The following is a 14,897-nucleotide window of genomic DNA, read 5'->3' as shown; positions in this document are numbered from 1 at the left end:
AAATTTCGATAACCTCTATAACGACAACGTTCACCCGGAATGTCAAAACGTTATTGACCGCATTACAAACGCGATAAAAGAATCGCGGTACGCTTCACGACACAGCTATGATTACGCCATATGTCCGTGGGTAAATGACTCCATACTTGCCCTACTGAAAGGAAAGACTACTATTATAATACATTAAAATATAACAAAACTAACAAATACTACAAAAGCCAGTTTAATTTTTTTTAAACAAATCAGGTATGCTAATTCGTAAATCAAAGAAGGCCTATTATACGAACTTGATTAAACGATTAAATAGCAATGAAAGGCAAACGTGGAAAACAGTCAGTGATGTAGTAGGATTACAGGATAAACATGACGTTACTGCCGAAAATCTGTCCCCTCAGATTGCGAATGACTTCAATTATTATTTCTCAAAAATTGATGACAATATATATATATATATATATATATATATATATATATATATATATATATATATATATATATATATATATATATATATATATATATATATAACAGTCTGTTCTTGCAATTCGTACAACCAGGATCCAGAGAAGCGTCCACAGTGATTTTTCGTTTTGTGAAATAACTCTTGAGGAAATAAACAGTATCGTATAGGCAAATTATCGGCTAATAAGGCGTCCGGACTTGACGGTATTCAGGTTAAAATATTGAAAAACAATACTGATGTCTTATGCGTGCGATAACTAGTAATGCTTACCCAAATGTACTGAAAGTGTCAAAGGTTATCCCTGTGTACAAAACTGGTGATTCGAACCATCCAAGTAGTCATAGACCAATTTCAGTTCTTAGTGTAGTTAATACACTATTTCAAAAGCTCATTGTACTACAGTTTAATGCATTTCTTGTAACCAATAACGTTATCTGAGGCAGCAGCATGGCTTTGTTGCAGGTAGATCTACATCAACCGCAGTTTTAACACTTTTGAAATCCCTTAACTCTGCTCTTAACAAGAATAACATTGCTGTGTCAATTTTTCTTGATATAAGAAAGGCGTTCGATACAATCTCTCACTCCATACTGTTAGAAAACGTGGAATCTTATGGTATCGTTGGAAACGCGCTTCAATTCATCCACAGCTACTTTAAGGCACGAGGGCAACAAGTGGTAATTAACAAACATCATTCTGCTTTCACCGCTATCGTATGCGGTGTACCACAAGGCTCGGTTTTAGACCCTATTCTGTTTTCATTATACATAAATGATTTACCAGACGCACTTAACCTGTCAAAAGTCTTGATGTATGCTGACGCACAGCCTTAGTTTACTCATGCGTCTCACTCTCGTCATTAGAAGACACAATATCTGGGGAACTGCTCAAAGTAGCTAAATGGTTTTCAGAAAATAGACTTGCCCTAAATACTGATGAAACTAAGTATATCATATTTCACTCCAACAGGAAAATACTAGACTACAGTGCATTCACTTTGACTCTAGCGAACCGAACTCTGGATTGTGTTGATTCATTTAAATATTTAGGGGTGGCTTTATACAGTAACTTGCACTGGAGAGAACAAATTAGCTTTCAGCTGCTACACACTGGCCTGTGCCCGGCAATATTTTCCTCGTGCTTTGTTTTCGTTGCACATAGTTTTATTTGTTTCATACCCACATGAGCTATTGGTGTGAAATATATAATACTTACTAATAATAATAATACTTAATATTTACTAATATATAAAACTTACTTAACACCTATACTGCAGTTGCAAGAACGCGCCCTAAGAATAATAACATTTTCCTCAGTTCATCATAGTAGCGTTCTGTTTACTGACCTTCGTATTCTTTCCTTCACGGCGTTCAGAAACTATAAGATCACTTTAGTTCACAAAATACTCAACGCCGACTTTCCCTTACCCAACACCACATTTAACTTCCCGCGTGCAAACCCCAGGCAAGAAACTAACTTTATCTTATACCTTCCTTATTGCAGCAATGTCTACGGTGAACGATTATTAGAGTTCTTTGGCGCTATAACTCTGCCTGTGGAAATAAATGTAACCAGAAATTTTGATCTTGTATGTAAACGCTTCTTCTTGTCTAGCCAAACGTAACAACTCTTCCCTAAAAAAAAAAGTACTTGTTCATGTAAATAATGTTCTTACTCATTGAGCAGTTATGTACTTGGTTGTCCTGTATATGTATTTTTTGTGTATTGGACCAGCTACTAGCCACATAGGCTATTGGTCCAACTATTTTTGTACGCATTCCTTGAGTTCTTTAAATAAATCTCACGTTTTTATTGATTGATTGGTTGATTGGTTGATTGATTGATTGATACGTGGTTCGAAAATCTTTTTGCCAAAACGGTGTCAGATGCCGACGCAGGACGCCAAATTTTCTGCCACACTGGCTCCTTAACGCTATTGCGTTAAAATTGAATTGCGTCAGTAAGACACTTGCGCTTCGCAGAGGGTCTATAGAAGCTTCAGTATGTATGCTGCACTTCTGCACACGTGTGTGCGCGCGCGACATACGCCGCTTGTGGTGGTGGTGTTTGTCTAACGTCGTCTGGACGTCGGTTGAGCCTGTCTAACGTCGGCAACCGCTTCGCAATACATCCACTTCTTCCCAGGGTGGATTGGAGGCGTATTTTTTTTAGCTGAAGATCCCTTCGCAACATATGTTTGATGTTCATAGCCCACCTCACTTGTAATTGTCATACTTTGATACATATACAGGGTGTTTCACGCAACTTGAACAGGAACGTGTTTGAATCAAGGATTCTAAAAACGTGGTTAAGCGCAGCTGAATGAAACCAGTGAAATCTGGTTTGCCGTCATGTGGCGCGCCTTAGAGTATCTTTATATATGATGTAAATTGTTAATTAACTGCTGTCAATTATGCAAAATTTTAAGATTCCCCTTAGGGCCAAGTGCGTTTCGTTACGTTGTAGAGGGGATTCAGAAACGACCGTCCAATTTTTGGCGACAACGTACACGCGCAGATGCTTCGCGGGGTTTTTCCGCGTTCAAAGAAAGCCCGCGAAATATGAAATAAACCCACGTGACTGCGCTCATGCGCTATCATACTGCAGCGCGTTCAACCGTGCTTCCTATGGTGCTCGAGCAAAAAGCCGTGCGCACGGTCCGTGGCGAAGAGAGTGGCCGCGGCTCTAAGCATAGGTTTCACAGTACGTAAGCATCTTTGACAGTGGCACACGGAAAGGAAGCGCCGTCATCACTAATAAGCGGTAGGCTCGAAGCACAGAATATCCAGACAATAATTGCATGTCGCAGTCTCAAGGTAAATGTACCGGGTAGCGAAGCTTCCATAGAAGCCCATACGTTCACAACAGGGCGGTTCATGGGGCTGAGCGCCATCTGTGTGAGGAGGGAACACTTCCGGCGGAATAAAAATAATGTGACGCCACATCCGTTGAAAGCAGGGGCGGAATCTTATAACGGTTCGGAAAACGAACTGTTCACTTCGCCGCTTACGTCACTAAATGTGCCAGTCCCAAGCTGGGGGTGGAAGAAGGGGAGGACGCGACCAATAAATGAGAGGGTGCCACCTCTGAAGTGTGACGAGCTAATCGAGGAACTGCAGAACGTTTCTGCTTGCTAAATAAATATAAAATATAAATTTAATATTATACGGCAAGTTCTAAAGTATAAACGCGTGGTGCCGGGCGTTTACGCAATGCAGTAGTAATTTATTAATGTCATTCTTTTTCCTTCTCAGCCGACAGGCGGTATCACAAGGGTAAATGAGTTGGCAGAGCGCAGCGCTATGTCGTCTGCTAGCAGGGGCTTTGTTGCGACTTTGAGGTGGTCCCGTAGCGATCGTCACCCTTTTCGGGACAGAGCGTTGCCAGCTCTCTAGTTGGTAGCGAAGACTCCGAGTCAGGCGTCGGTGAGAATAACAAAAGGGACTTTAAACACTATATACAGGTCATTATACAGGACAAGATCGGATCGGCACGGGGGCCGAGAGCTCACAGCACACGCGACTGTTCCCGCACGGCGATGTCCGGCGAGACTCCAACGCGCAACACATCTCATTCCACTCGAGAGCGGCACTCGGCTCACGGTGGTTCGGTAGATCCGGTTTTCCAGGCGGCGGCGTCGGGGCTTATGAAGCCCCGAGAAACGACTGTCACTCACACGGCCCAATACAAAGCCAGCACTCGACGGTCGTCCGAGAGGTCCAACCAGCGACCGCGCTGGCCACCCACTTCAAATTTGCCGCGCGCGGTGACCTCCAGGGGAAAGGAAATACGGCGCCGGGCTGTCTAGCACTTTGTTGCACGTTTGGACATGTCGCTCGCCGATGCTCCTCCACAGAACGCCGCTGCCTGGCGCCGCAGCATCTTGACTTGTCAAGGGAGCGTTAGGGCGCTGTGCCTTTCGGTGCAGCCCCGGGTTTGTTCAAAGGGCGTTCGCAGGATAATTTCTGCATCTTGTATATTCGGAATCCGGGCTGGTTGTACGGGCACAACAGCTCGCACTATGCACGCAACAGGAGCGGACTGCCAGCACTTCTTAAGTAGCGCGCGCGACAAAACCGTGAACTGGTTCTTAGGGACACCTTTACTAGTCAACTATATCAATTTTCTTTTTTTTCCCTTCGTCATCGGATCGGACATGAATCGCTCGACGCCGCGCTGCCGCTATCCCTGCGATCTGCCCCACGGTGCGTCGCGTGATAGAAGCAATGGAACTTGAAATCGAACATTACGATATACGGGCCCTGCATTGCCTGTGCGAAGTAAAATCGAAGAGTGTGGTGCTGACGGTGCCGTGCGCTCTGTGCTGTCAAATTGAGGAACAAAGTGTGGCACTCCCGAAATAGAGAAAAAAAGGGCAGCCAAATAAGAGGCCTCCACAATATCTTGCCATCCTGACTGTATAGTTTTATCAGCCGAACGAAGGAAGCGCTGGACCAGCCTACGTTGAACCCTTCTGATTGCTGAACGGCGATCTGCGATCTCTTCACGCTGGCGATGTAGCACTGGGAATTCGATCTCACCATGCAAATATCTCCATGGCATTGGCTTTGAAGCGGAGGTCATGGGAAAGCTGACCTAGTCCTTCTACCGGCCAACACAGTAATTCAGAGAGGAACTTCCAGGACAGTGTCAGCAGCTGAGATCTAGGTCATTCCGATGAATGCTTCGCTTCCGACCGACCCCTGGGAGCTGCAGGCCGGTGGCGATGAACCGCAGCGAGCAACTCCTTCCTCTACGTGGAATGACCACTGGTACGCTTGCACCCGAGTCTCCTCAAATTGATAGCGTAGCCTGCAAAAGGTCTACTTAGAAAGCCGGCAGGGGCGGTGCAACTCATTATCCGTCATTTCTTCGAACGCGTATCGCACTTCCAGCCGTGGTCGATACCGTAAGAGCAACGCCAAGCAGACGGCAAAGGCAAGTAATATAGCCTCCGAAGCAACAACGCACGCGAGCGCGACGCCCGCGTGTCACCGGGGTAGCGCGACCGGCGCGCGCGGCCACTGTCGCGAGCCAATAGCCAAGCCACAGCAACGGAACCCAAAGCGGACAACCCCTTCGCAGGTTCCGCTCTTAGCCAAAGACGGGTTCTCTTTGGAAATGATTGTCAGATGCGTGACGTGTTCATAATTTGCGGTGCCGCCTCGCTGTCTCTGACGACCTCTGATGCAAACAAAATTTTGACCAATCAGATGAGGCCAAGTGAACCGGTTCCCTTCCGAACCATTATAATATTTGGCCCCAGAAGTGACATCATGTTGTTCTCAAAGGCACGAAATTTCTTTTGGTGGCCTGCCATTACAGCATTCAAATTCCTCGCCATTCAAATTGATGGGCGTCCCGAGCTTTCAGCGTGGAAGGCGATGCACTAAAACGTCAGCCGTACGGGTGTCGAAATCGTATCCCTGTACACAACATACTTTCTTTGGAGGCCGACGAAAGATTTGGGTGTAGAGTGCTGGTCCCATCGCCGGACGCTAAGCCCTTCGGCCAGCGCAGTCGCACGAAAACAGCTAAAGTAAACAATTATCTGGCGGTCATAACTCACAACTTTTGACTTAACAGGTTAAGAAACGATGAAAATATCCACGCCACAAAATTCAGACAAACATCGACAAGCAAAACAACACAACGTGTGAGGGGGCCGTATTGTAACAGGTGAACTTTACGAGCGCGCCCTTCTGCACACTTCAAAAGATACATTGCATTGCAAGTGATAGCGGCGTCAACGTCCCGTCCCCTCTTATGGTGGGCGCTGAAAAAGGAATTGAAAGGAATTCATTTCTCACGACAAAGTAAAATAGAGCTGTCTTTTCTTTTCTCGTCACGTGCACTTAACATTGAATGAACATTTTCTTTTCCTTAAGTTCATCTGACTGTGTCTCGTTTTAATTAAGAAGCACCTTTTTCTTTCCCGATCTTTGTTCCCGCATCACATAGTAGCATGTCAATCGCAGCTCCCATAACCATTCTCGCTTACGTCGGTGACAATTTGTTGTTCACCGCTTTTCGCCCGAAGCTTCGCGACCTATTTGGATCGACCTTGGCAGTGCGTTGTGATGGCTCCTTGCGGCCGTCGCACTAAGATGCAGCAAGTAAATGGTGTCGCGTTGGAGAGATAAATGTTTCCGCTTGCGTATGCACGCGACGCGTCGATAAAACGGCGGCGGCCGCACTCTTCGTCAACAGCGGTGTCGCCTCTCACTCGAGAACGCTCAAGCCGGCACGCCCAGTGTCTTCGTCCTCGGAGGCACGCCATGTTGCCGTCAATGTGTTCTCAACTCATCCTGGCAAGTGCCCTGTTTGCGGTGCTGACCTCTCATATGATCGCCGCTCAAGTAGAGGGTGAGTACTTCGGAGACTGGAGGAGAAGAGCGTACGTGTCTAGCTCTGAGTTCAGTGGCCTATGGTTAAAAAAACGGATGAATCGTTGTGGACTGCAAAGCTGCGCCAGGTTTGTGATAAACGGCCGTATAGCAAAATGCACAGGTTTGATCGCGAACAACTGGTATGCTTAACGACGTGCGAGCCACCTGAGCGCACGGAAGCAATCAGGTTCCAAACGTAATCGAATTGTAGGCGCTGCAGGTGAGCATTCAGGCGCTCGCGCACTACACATGGGGTGTCCCAGCTAAAATGGACCGTTTTCTTTGTTTATTTTTTTCTCAGCAATGTTTTCTAAACGGAAGAAATTAAGTGTATGCCGTGATCAGCCACAGCAAGCATGCAGTATCTTTCGTGCTTTTATAATATTACTAATAATCGTTAGCTATTTGACTTTATAAAGGTTAATTTAACGTCCAGTATGTCAAGAACACCTTGAAAGCATGGGAGAAAAGTCTTTGTTGTTTCCGGTGTGCTATCGTTAGCGTGTACAGGGTGCCCCAGCTAACTCTAGCCAGAGTTAAAAAATATGCGAATGCCACGTAGCCGGAAAGAACCAAGGTAATGTTGTTTGTCGTCGCTTGGAGATGCTCAGATTGTTTCTTCATTCCGCCTAACTAGATAATTACTCTTAATCAATCAACCTCTCAAATATTATGATTATATGAAAAGTGTCAATGAGAAAATTGTAGAGCGATATGAAAAACTCCCGATACAGCTTTCTGTTGCTAAGTACGTGCTACATAAAAGTGTTATTTCGAGCGTGAAGGAAGCCCGCAAATTCACGCAAGATTGCCGCGTGACTGGCCGCTCGAGGCACTTTGCTTCTATTCGCGGGCTGGTGTAATGGGATAACCCAAACGTAAATATCAAAAAAGCCGAGCGAATCCAGAAGTAAGACGCCAAAACGTTGTTTTAGTAGACACCAGTGCTATTTCGATAGGTCGGCGTAGACGTTGATTTAGATCCTTGGAAAAACTAGAGGATGATTGCTTGCTTGCTTAATTGCTTGCCTTCGAGAGTGGCTTATACCCCTCTAAGGGATATTGGCGAAGAAATGCGTGATTTGTGAAAAATGATTATGTGAGTCTAAAAGAAGCATTATTGAGAAATGTTGAATAGCTGAAAAGAATTAATTCAGGTAAAATTTATGAATTTAGCTAGGAAATCGTCCTGATTCAGTTATATATCTCAAGACAGCTGCACCAACATCCCTATGATAATGACCCAGAGAAGAGGCTACGAAAGACAGAATATAGGGGATCGTTATATTCAATCAGGCACCATGAAATTTTCCTTCTAAAGTGTGTTTTCTTAATGATAAAAGGCGGCGACATGACAGGAATAAGTGTTGTATTGTTTCGTCCTCACCGCAGTATATGAGCACAAGGAGGAGGGCGCCAAACCAGATCGATGCTGGTAATAGTTTAACATAGGTATTCAACAATTTGGTACAATTTGGTAAACAGGACTTCAATTTTTTTTATTGCGGCGGAAATTTCTGCTGCAAGGGAATAGGAGGTGTTGGAAATCATATAAATTCGTTAATGATAGGAGGTTCCAAGAGTTTTGTATGACTGCCCGTCTCCTGAACCTAGCAGCAGTTATGAAAGCTGATACAGGAATGATCGAGAAAATTGGACCACTAAGAGCAGCTCTCGCCAAGCTGTCTGCTCCTTCATTTATAACTAATCCTTCACGACCAGGTACCCACACAAATCTCATTAGTGTTAAGTGAGAGGGTATTAGGCAATGAAATGTACGTGAAATACATGAGCCACTATTTGCAATAAGAGCTGAACATAAAGGTAAAGAATACGTTACTATTACCACTTCCGAGATTGATGAGTTCACTTTTTGTAGAGCCAATGTAACCGCCAGAAATTCAGCTAAAAACGCTGGTATGTAGTCAGGAAATCTTAAAGAGAGCGACCAGACAAAAGCGGATGATTGATCGTGTCTGCTTCGTCTTCATTAGTGTCCATCTAGCGCACGGCTTCTTCTCATGTTTACTGGGTGGCGCTGACGTCGTCTTGTTTGCTTCAAGGATAGCGTCGGACTGTGGGTAGTTCAGATATAAGTTGTTGAAAAAGCCGCACGAATGCAGCAGTAAGAAGCTAAAGGGTCCTTTTGGTAGAGACCAGCGGCTAAGTCATGATAGGTATGGGGAAAAGGAAAAGCCTAGTCTTTCCACTTCACTATCGGGAGGCGCAACTTCCACAAACAGATACGACTCAGGTTTCTTTTACTTCTCGAGAGGAGATTTATCACTTGTAGCTGCGAATGTTCACTCCTGCAAACACCGCACCAATGGTCTAACATTTACTTCGAATTATATTTCGTGGTATATCGCGTCACCACGCCTTTCTGGCGAAAGCAATATTGTTTTGTGGAGGTCCCATTTAGAGGGTGATCATTTCAAAGTTTTACGGGAATTTTAAAAATCGCCTGTGGCAAATAGCATAATCTTTGTCCTTGAGCTTGATTATTCGAACAGGCGGACATTACTAACACAAGCAACTGAAACATATATTCAATAAATTAACAAAAATTCAATAAGTAACTTCTTACTTGATTGCCTTACGGCACATATTGCAATTTACGAATTGTAGCCGCTGAGCTTACAAGACGTATCCAAGTTGGACATTAATTTCCAAGATGACACTAGAATTACCTTATCTACAGCGTGCTATTTTAAAATATTGCATAAAACTTAAAAATAATCACCCTGTATACGATATGAGCGTATTCAAGGTTTATCCTGGCGCGATATTGTACGCTTATAGTTTGACGATAGGAAGGGCAGTATGTGATATAGAAGGTGCAGTAACGCTTGTGAAATATATTAGAAAGCTCGTTTTCCCGTTTAGTGAGCTGGAAAAATGTTCATTATTAAAACAGAAAATGAAGGACAAAGTTTCTGTTTTCAATTGCACACCCCAAGTGCAGTGCTGGTACGTTTGTAAGACGTCAAGGTTTTAAAATTCACTTAGCATGTATGGGCCATTTTTATCATTCTTGCGTTCTTTCTGGGTTTACCAAGACTGCTCAGGGCAAGAATAACGTTTTAATATTCACGAAGCACATCTTCTCAAATCCCGTCTAACTTGCCAGTAACATTTAAATACGCAATCATATTTTTGCTCTTTCAAACAGTTCAGCATTGTCGCCCTCTTGGGACAGAATGCCACGATGTGTATACGTGGGCGGTGTCGTCGCTTTGCATGGCTCCTGAGGGAAGAGAACGATCAACTGTTTTCGCACCTATACAAGGCACAACAAAGTTGTGAAGGCATCGAGATATTAGTGTCAACGTTTCAACGCAAAAATCTGGCCGGCTATCTTATCTTGTTCAACAGAAATAATCGTTTCATTGTGATGTTTGAACACCCTCTTTCCCTTCTACACTATAGATTTGCCGCCATTTGAAGAGCTGAAGGGTTGCTCAACTTATGAAATATTTTCCTGCTACCAACAATACACAAGGCTCCTAAGCTGGGTGACACTTGTGGAGAACAGTGAAGGCCGATCCGTTGCTGAAGCTTACAGGAAAGCGTGCAGGTATGTAATATATGTAGGATGCTTTAATAACACTGATGTAACCTTGAAAATGAAAAAAAAATATATGATTTGGTCAGCTCTCAAACCGTTCAGAATTGGCGAACAGGTGGAACATATCTTTAGCACTTTCTAAAGGAGTTCGATCCTCCTGCATCTACAGCTGACCGGAAATATTTTTGAAGGGCACAAATTACTTAATGTTGAATGTTGTCATGACCACGTCAATATTCCTCGGACTAAGAGTGAGCAATTTCCTGAATGTACGAAGTATGCAGCCTTTGATTTGAGAGCAGGCGCACAGTCTACGATCAACTATATCGCATTGTTCGGCTACTTCACTCAGTTTTTTTTTTTTTTTTTGCTGGGCGACCATCTGGATATAGCCGTTTACCGTGGCGTCTTCAACAAACGAGAAAACATTACCCGTGCTGACCGGAATCGAACTACGTCACGCGGCTTCTTCAAGCACATTAGCCCGCCCTCTAGCGAGCTGCTCCACGAATGCACTTTTTTACGGGCGATTTGTTACGGTGAATGAAATGATGTATGTACAGAAAATATTTAGAATATTTTTAGCACTGAATGGTCCTAACCGATGACAGGTAAACGAGCGGTACATACAAAGAAAGCGTCATACAAAGCGGCACCCTCCATCCCAACAAAAGCTTGAAAGAAGTTAAACGCCTAATCAACAGTGCAAACCGATCCGGCTGACATTGATTTTGATCGCAAATGTCCTTGAAGTGCGTAAACATCTGAGACAAATGCGCTCTTGAGGAAATTATTCTTTCTGCATTTTGCTCTTGCATACGAGTTTTCCATACTCTATGGAGGCTTATTAGTAAAAACATATCGAATGGTACGTGATCACATGCAACAACAAGATATGGGATACTGCGAGAATTTATATCAACGTCTTTCTTCAAATTTCTATGGAGGAAATCACATAATAAAATGGCATCTTTACAATCTATAAGGCCGTGTTCAATAGTTTCGGGCACGTTACAAATGCAACCCTTAATTGACGAGAGAGAGAGACAGAGAGAGAGAGAAATAAACTTTATTGCTAGACCAGGCTTCTTGAGCCCGAAGGTGGGTGGCCTCCTCAGTCCACTTAATTGACGAGGCAAAAAAAAAAAAAAAATGCAGATCCCACACACTGTGGGAATCGATGTAAGCGAAGCTTTCCGTGCTGGATGCTTTGATTGACGATAATTAGCGGTGATGTTGACGCCTGAAGCTTAATTTCTTCGAGGTTTCGGCTAACATGAGAGTGTTGAGTTGATGGTAAACGTTACCTTACGTGCACCACTGTTTTTCATGCGTAGTACACAGAACACACAGGGAGAAGTGTTTGCTTGAGGCGTTGTTGTGTGCCATATTTTACAACCTCTGAAAGAGTTCAGCGTTGTCATTGCCTCACATGGCACATCGCATTGTGGCAGAACTATTACACTTTAATTGGATTATGGGGCTGTACGTGCCAAACCATACTCGGATTATGAGGCACGCCGTGGTGGCGGACTCCGGATTAATTTTGACACCGTGATGTTCCTTAACGTGTCCCAAAATCTAAGTGCACGTGCGCTTTTCTATTTCGCCCCCGTTAAAATGCGGCTGCCGCGATTGGGATCAAAATCAAATCCACGACCTCTAACAACGTCATAGCCGCAACGCTAACGCGGCGGGCACAAAAGTGCTGATTTGACGGTCGACCGCTTCCGTAGTGTCTCCTGGACCCTGCGGGGCGCTTTAATTAATGGGGCTCTGCTTCTGCACGCCCTTCGTATAAGTAGGCCGCTTCACATATTTGCATGGCGTTTATTTTTCAGAAATAGCAGCAACGTACTGTACCGTACCTTGAAATTAAGCTTATCCGGTTTCCCCACAACCGCTGACGTATAGTAGTGGGGTTTCCTTGCCTTCTCAGCTGCATGGCGCGCCACCATATCCGCCACCATAGCCGTTCCGTGGACCTGTTTGTAGAAACACTCTTGGAACCAAGAGTGTTCGGAACCAAGAGCGTTCCAAGAGTGTTTCTGCAAACAGGTCCACGGAACGGCTATGGGAGCTTCTATATCGGTAACCGCCGCTAACTTGACAATGGAAGCACTTGAAAGTCGAGCACTCGCTTCGTTCAGCCCTGCTCCGAAGGCATTCTTTCGCTACGTGGACGACTGTTTTTGCATCATTCATAAAGAAGCAGTTCAGTCGTTCACTTCACACCTGAACAGCATGGAAGCAGCGATCCAGTTCACGGTATAAGAGGAAGTCGACGGCAAGCTTCCGTTCCTTGATATGCTGATTGAAAGAAAGGGGCCTACTTTGTCGTTCGCAGTTTACAGAAAGCCAACTCACACAGGACGCTACTTGCATTTCGGCTCCTTGCAACCTGCTTCTCACAAAAGGGCAGTGGTTTCGACGCTTCTACGACGCGCGGAGAAAACCTGCACGAGACAAGAAGACTACGCAGCCGACGTAAGCGTGGTACGGCGGGAACTATTAGCCTGTGGTTACCCGTGCTCTTTCTTGAATGCTGTCGAACGACAAATGGCACGTCCGCAGTTACCCCATGCTGCCTCTAGTCAAAAGCGCGCCGGAATACCCTATATCCCGTCCACGAGTGAAGCTCTAAGCCGTATTCTGCGTTCATACAATGTTCAAGTGGCACACATTCCAAACCAGAAACTACGGCAATCACTCCTCAATGTTAAGGACAAATTACCAAAAGAGAAATTCCCAGGTGTTGTGTACGTTGTCCCATGCGCGGATTGCGACTACGTGTACATTGGCGAAACTGGTGACATTGAAAGGCGTCTTAAACAGCACAATTATGACGTCAAAAAAGAAAATGTGAAATCCAGTGCCTTGGCTGAGCATGCCACTTCAAGCGGCCACGCAATCGACTGGGGGAAGGCACGTGTCCTTGCCAGGGAAAAAGGGCTATCTCGACGCCTTTATCTTGAGTCCCTCATGATCCAGACTACGCCACACACTCTGAACAGGAGCGATGGCAATCTGCCGTCAGTGTATGCGCGCTGCCTGCGTCACGTGTTCTAGACTATTTAAGCGAGCTGCTCGAGCACTTTCGTTTATTTTACCTGTGAACAAGGCTCCCGTGTGGGAGCCTAAACGTCTTCTTTTCTTTTAAATCTTTATTTGGTCGGCGAAGTGCCCCGGGTTTTTGTTTACCTTTTAACCATGTTTCATCCCGACCAGACGGGCTTCCGTCAAACACTGAACTTCAATGACTACAACAACGTCCAACGCCATTAAGCACTGTGGAACCACCATTGGGCATGTTCTTAAAGATACAACAAAAAGAAATGTCGGACGCGATCAGATGTTTTTGCGAGGTCAATCTGAAGCATCGTAAGTTGCTCATAAGAAGTGGAACAGTACTCAAGTACCATACGAGCGGCGTGTATGTTAGCTTGTGTGGAAAGGCCTTTTACACCACATGTTTGATAAGGACAAACAAAAATTCACATCGCTACCTGCAAACAATATGACACACGTTTTTTGCAAAAATCTTGTAGTCAGCGTTTGACAATGTAATCGGTCTATATAGCCCTCAGAAGAACGTCGTTTTTTGTGTGCCAGTACATTTACGTATTGACACTGTGTGGTTTTTGTGAAAGACGGTGGTAAAGCCTCCAATTCAGAACTCATTAAAAATATATTTAATAGAACAGGCGTAAGCATGGCCCTAAACGTCTTGCAAAATTCACCTGAAATACCGTCAGGACCGGCGGTCCTTGACATAGGTAACTAATCAATGGAAACCTCTACCTCCTTTTCAGTAAAAGGACCACTTATGACTGAACAGTTTTCGTAAGTTAGATGAGTTATAACAGATGCAAAGTACTGCGGAGGCTTGGTATTCTGGTCCCCTGAAACATCAATGAAGACCAGCGAGTGAGGCACAATATCACTCCTGCTAGTTACGAATGCCCCGTTCGAATACAAGTCGGTAATAACTTCCGCAGAAGCATGGCAGCAAGGCACGGTTATTAATTAAGGCGAAAGCATCAAATAACTCATTGAGCGAAAAAGCCGGCTTGTGTAGCAGTGAAACGGCACCCAAATTCCCATTGGCTACGACGCCACGTCATGTCCGTGTCTCGAAAGAGCAGAGCTGGAGATAGGGAACATCTGCTGCGGCGCTGGCGTGCCAGGGGTTGCATGAGGGGAGAGGGCATCGCCGCGATGCCACGTGACCCTCGCTTTCGCCCTCGGAAGCCTGTGATATCCGCGTGCTCCTTGTCCGCGCAAGCTCTCGGCTGCGTTCTAACTTGGCTTTGGCAAACGGTATAATGAAATTATTGTATAAAAATCACGGAATGAATTCGAAAGGAAAAACGTTGGCGGTACTGAGCTTGGAGCCTACGACCCTGCGCTGAGAAGTCGAGTGTCTTACCCACTCGGCTAAATTAGCGCCTCCTAGATAGCCGGATTGTGCGCTTTG

At 44.9% G+C, this 14,897-nt stretch overlaps 1 protein-coding gene across 2 annotated transcripts in view; it reads left to right on the top strand.

The window, feature by feature from the left end:
* The first annotated feature begins 6,571 nt into the window (after window positions 1-6,571).
* The window catches only part of LOC126548623 (uncharacterized), a 44,230-nt gene continuing 35,904 nt past the window's right edge, over window positions 6,572-14,897 (top strand). Inside the window, exons 1-2 of one of the 2 annotated variants that reach the window (XM_072285261.1) lie at window positions 6,572-6,829; window positions 10,282-10,429. In XM_072285261.1, the coding sequence (XP_072141362.1) occupies window positions 6,607-6,829; window positions 10,282-10,429 (371 nt within the window). In that variant the 5' untranslated portion in view covers window positions 6,572-6,606. The remainder of the gene's footprint in view (window positions 6,830-10,281; window positions 10,430-14,897) is intronic. The other variant, XM_050196874.3, reaches the window with a different exon arrangement.

This window comes from Dermacentor andersoni, chromosome 1, assembly GCF_023375885.2.
Source record: "Dermacentor andersoni chromosome 1, qqDerAnde1_hic_scaffold, whole genome shotgun sequence".
Lineage (NCBI taxonomy): Eukaryota > Metazoa > Arthropoda > Arachnida > Ixodida > Ixodidae > Dermacentor > Dermacentor andersoni.
This window is presented reverse-complemented; position numbering and strand designations above follow the sequence as displayed.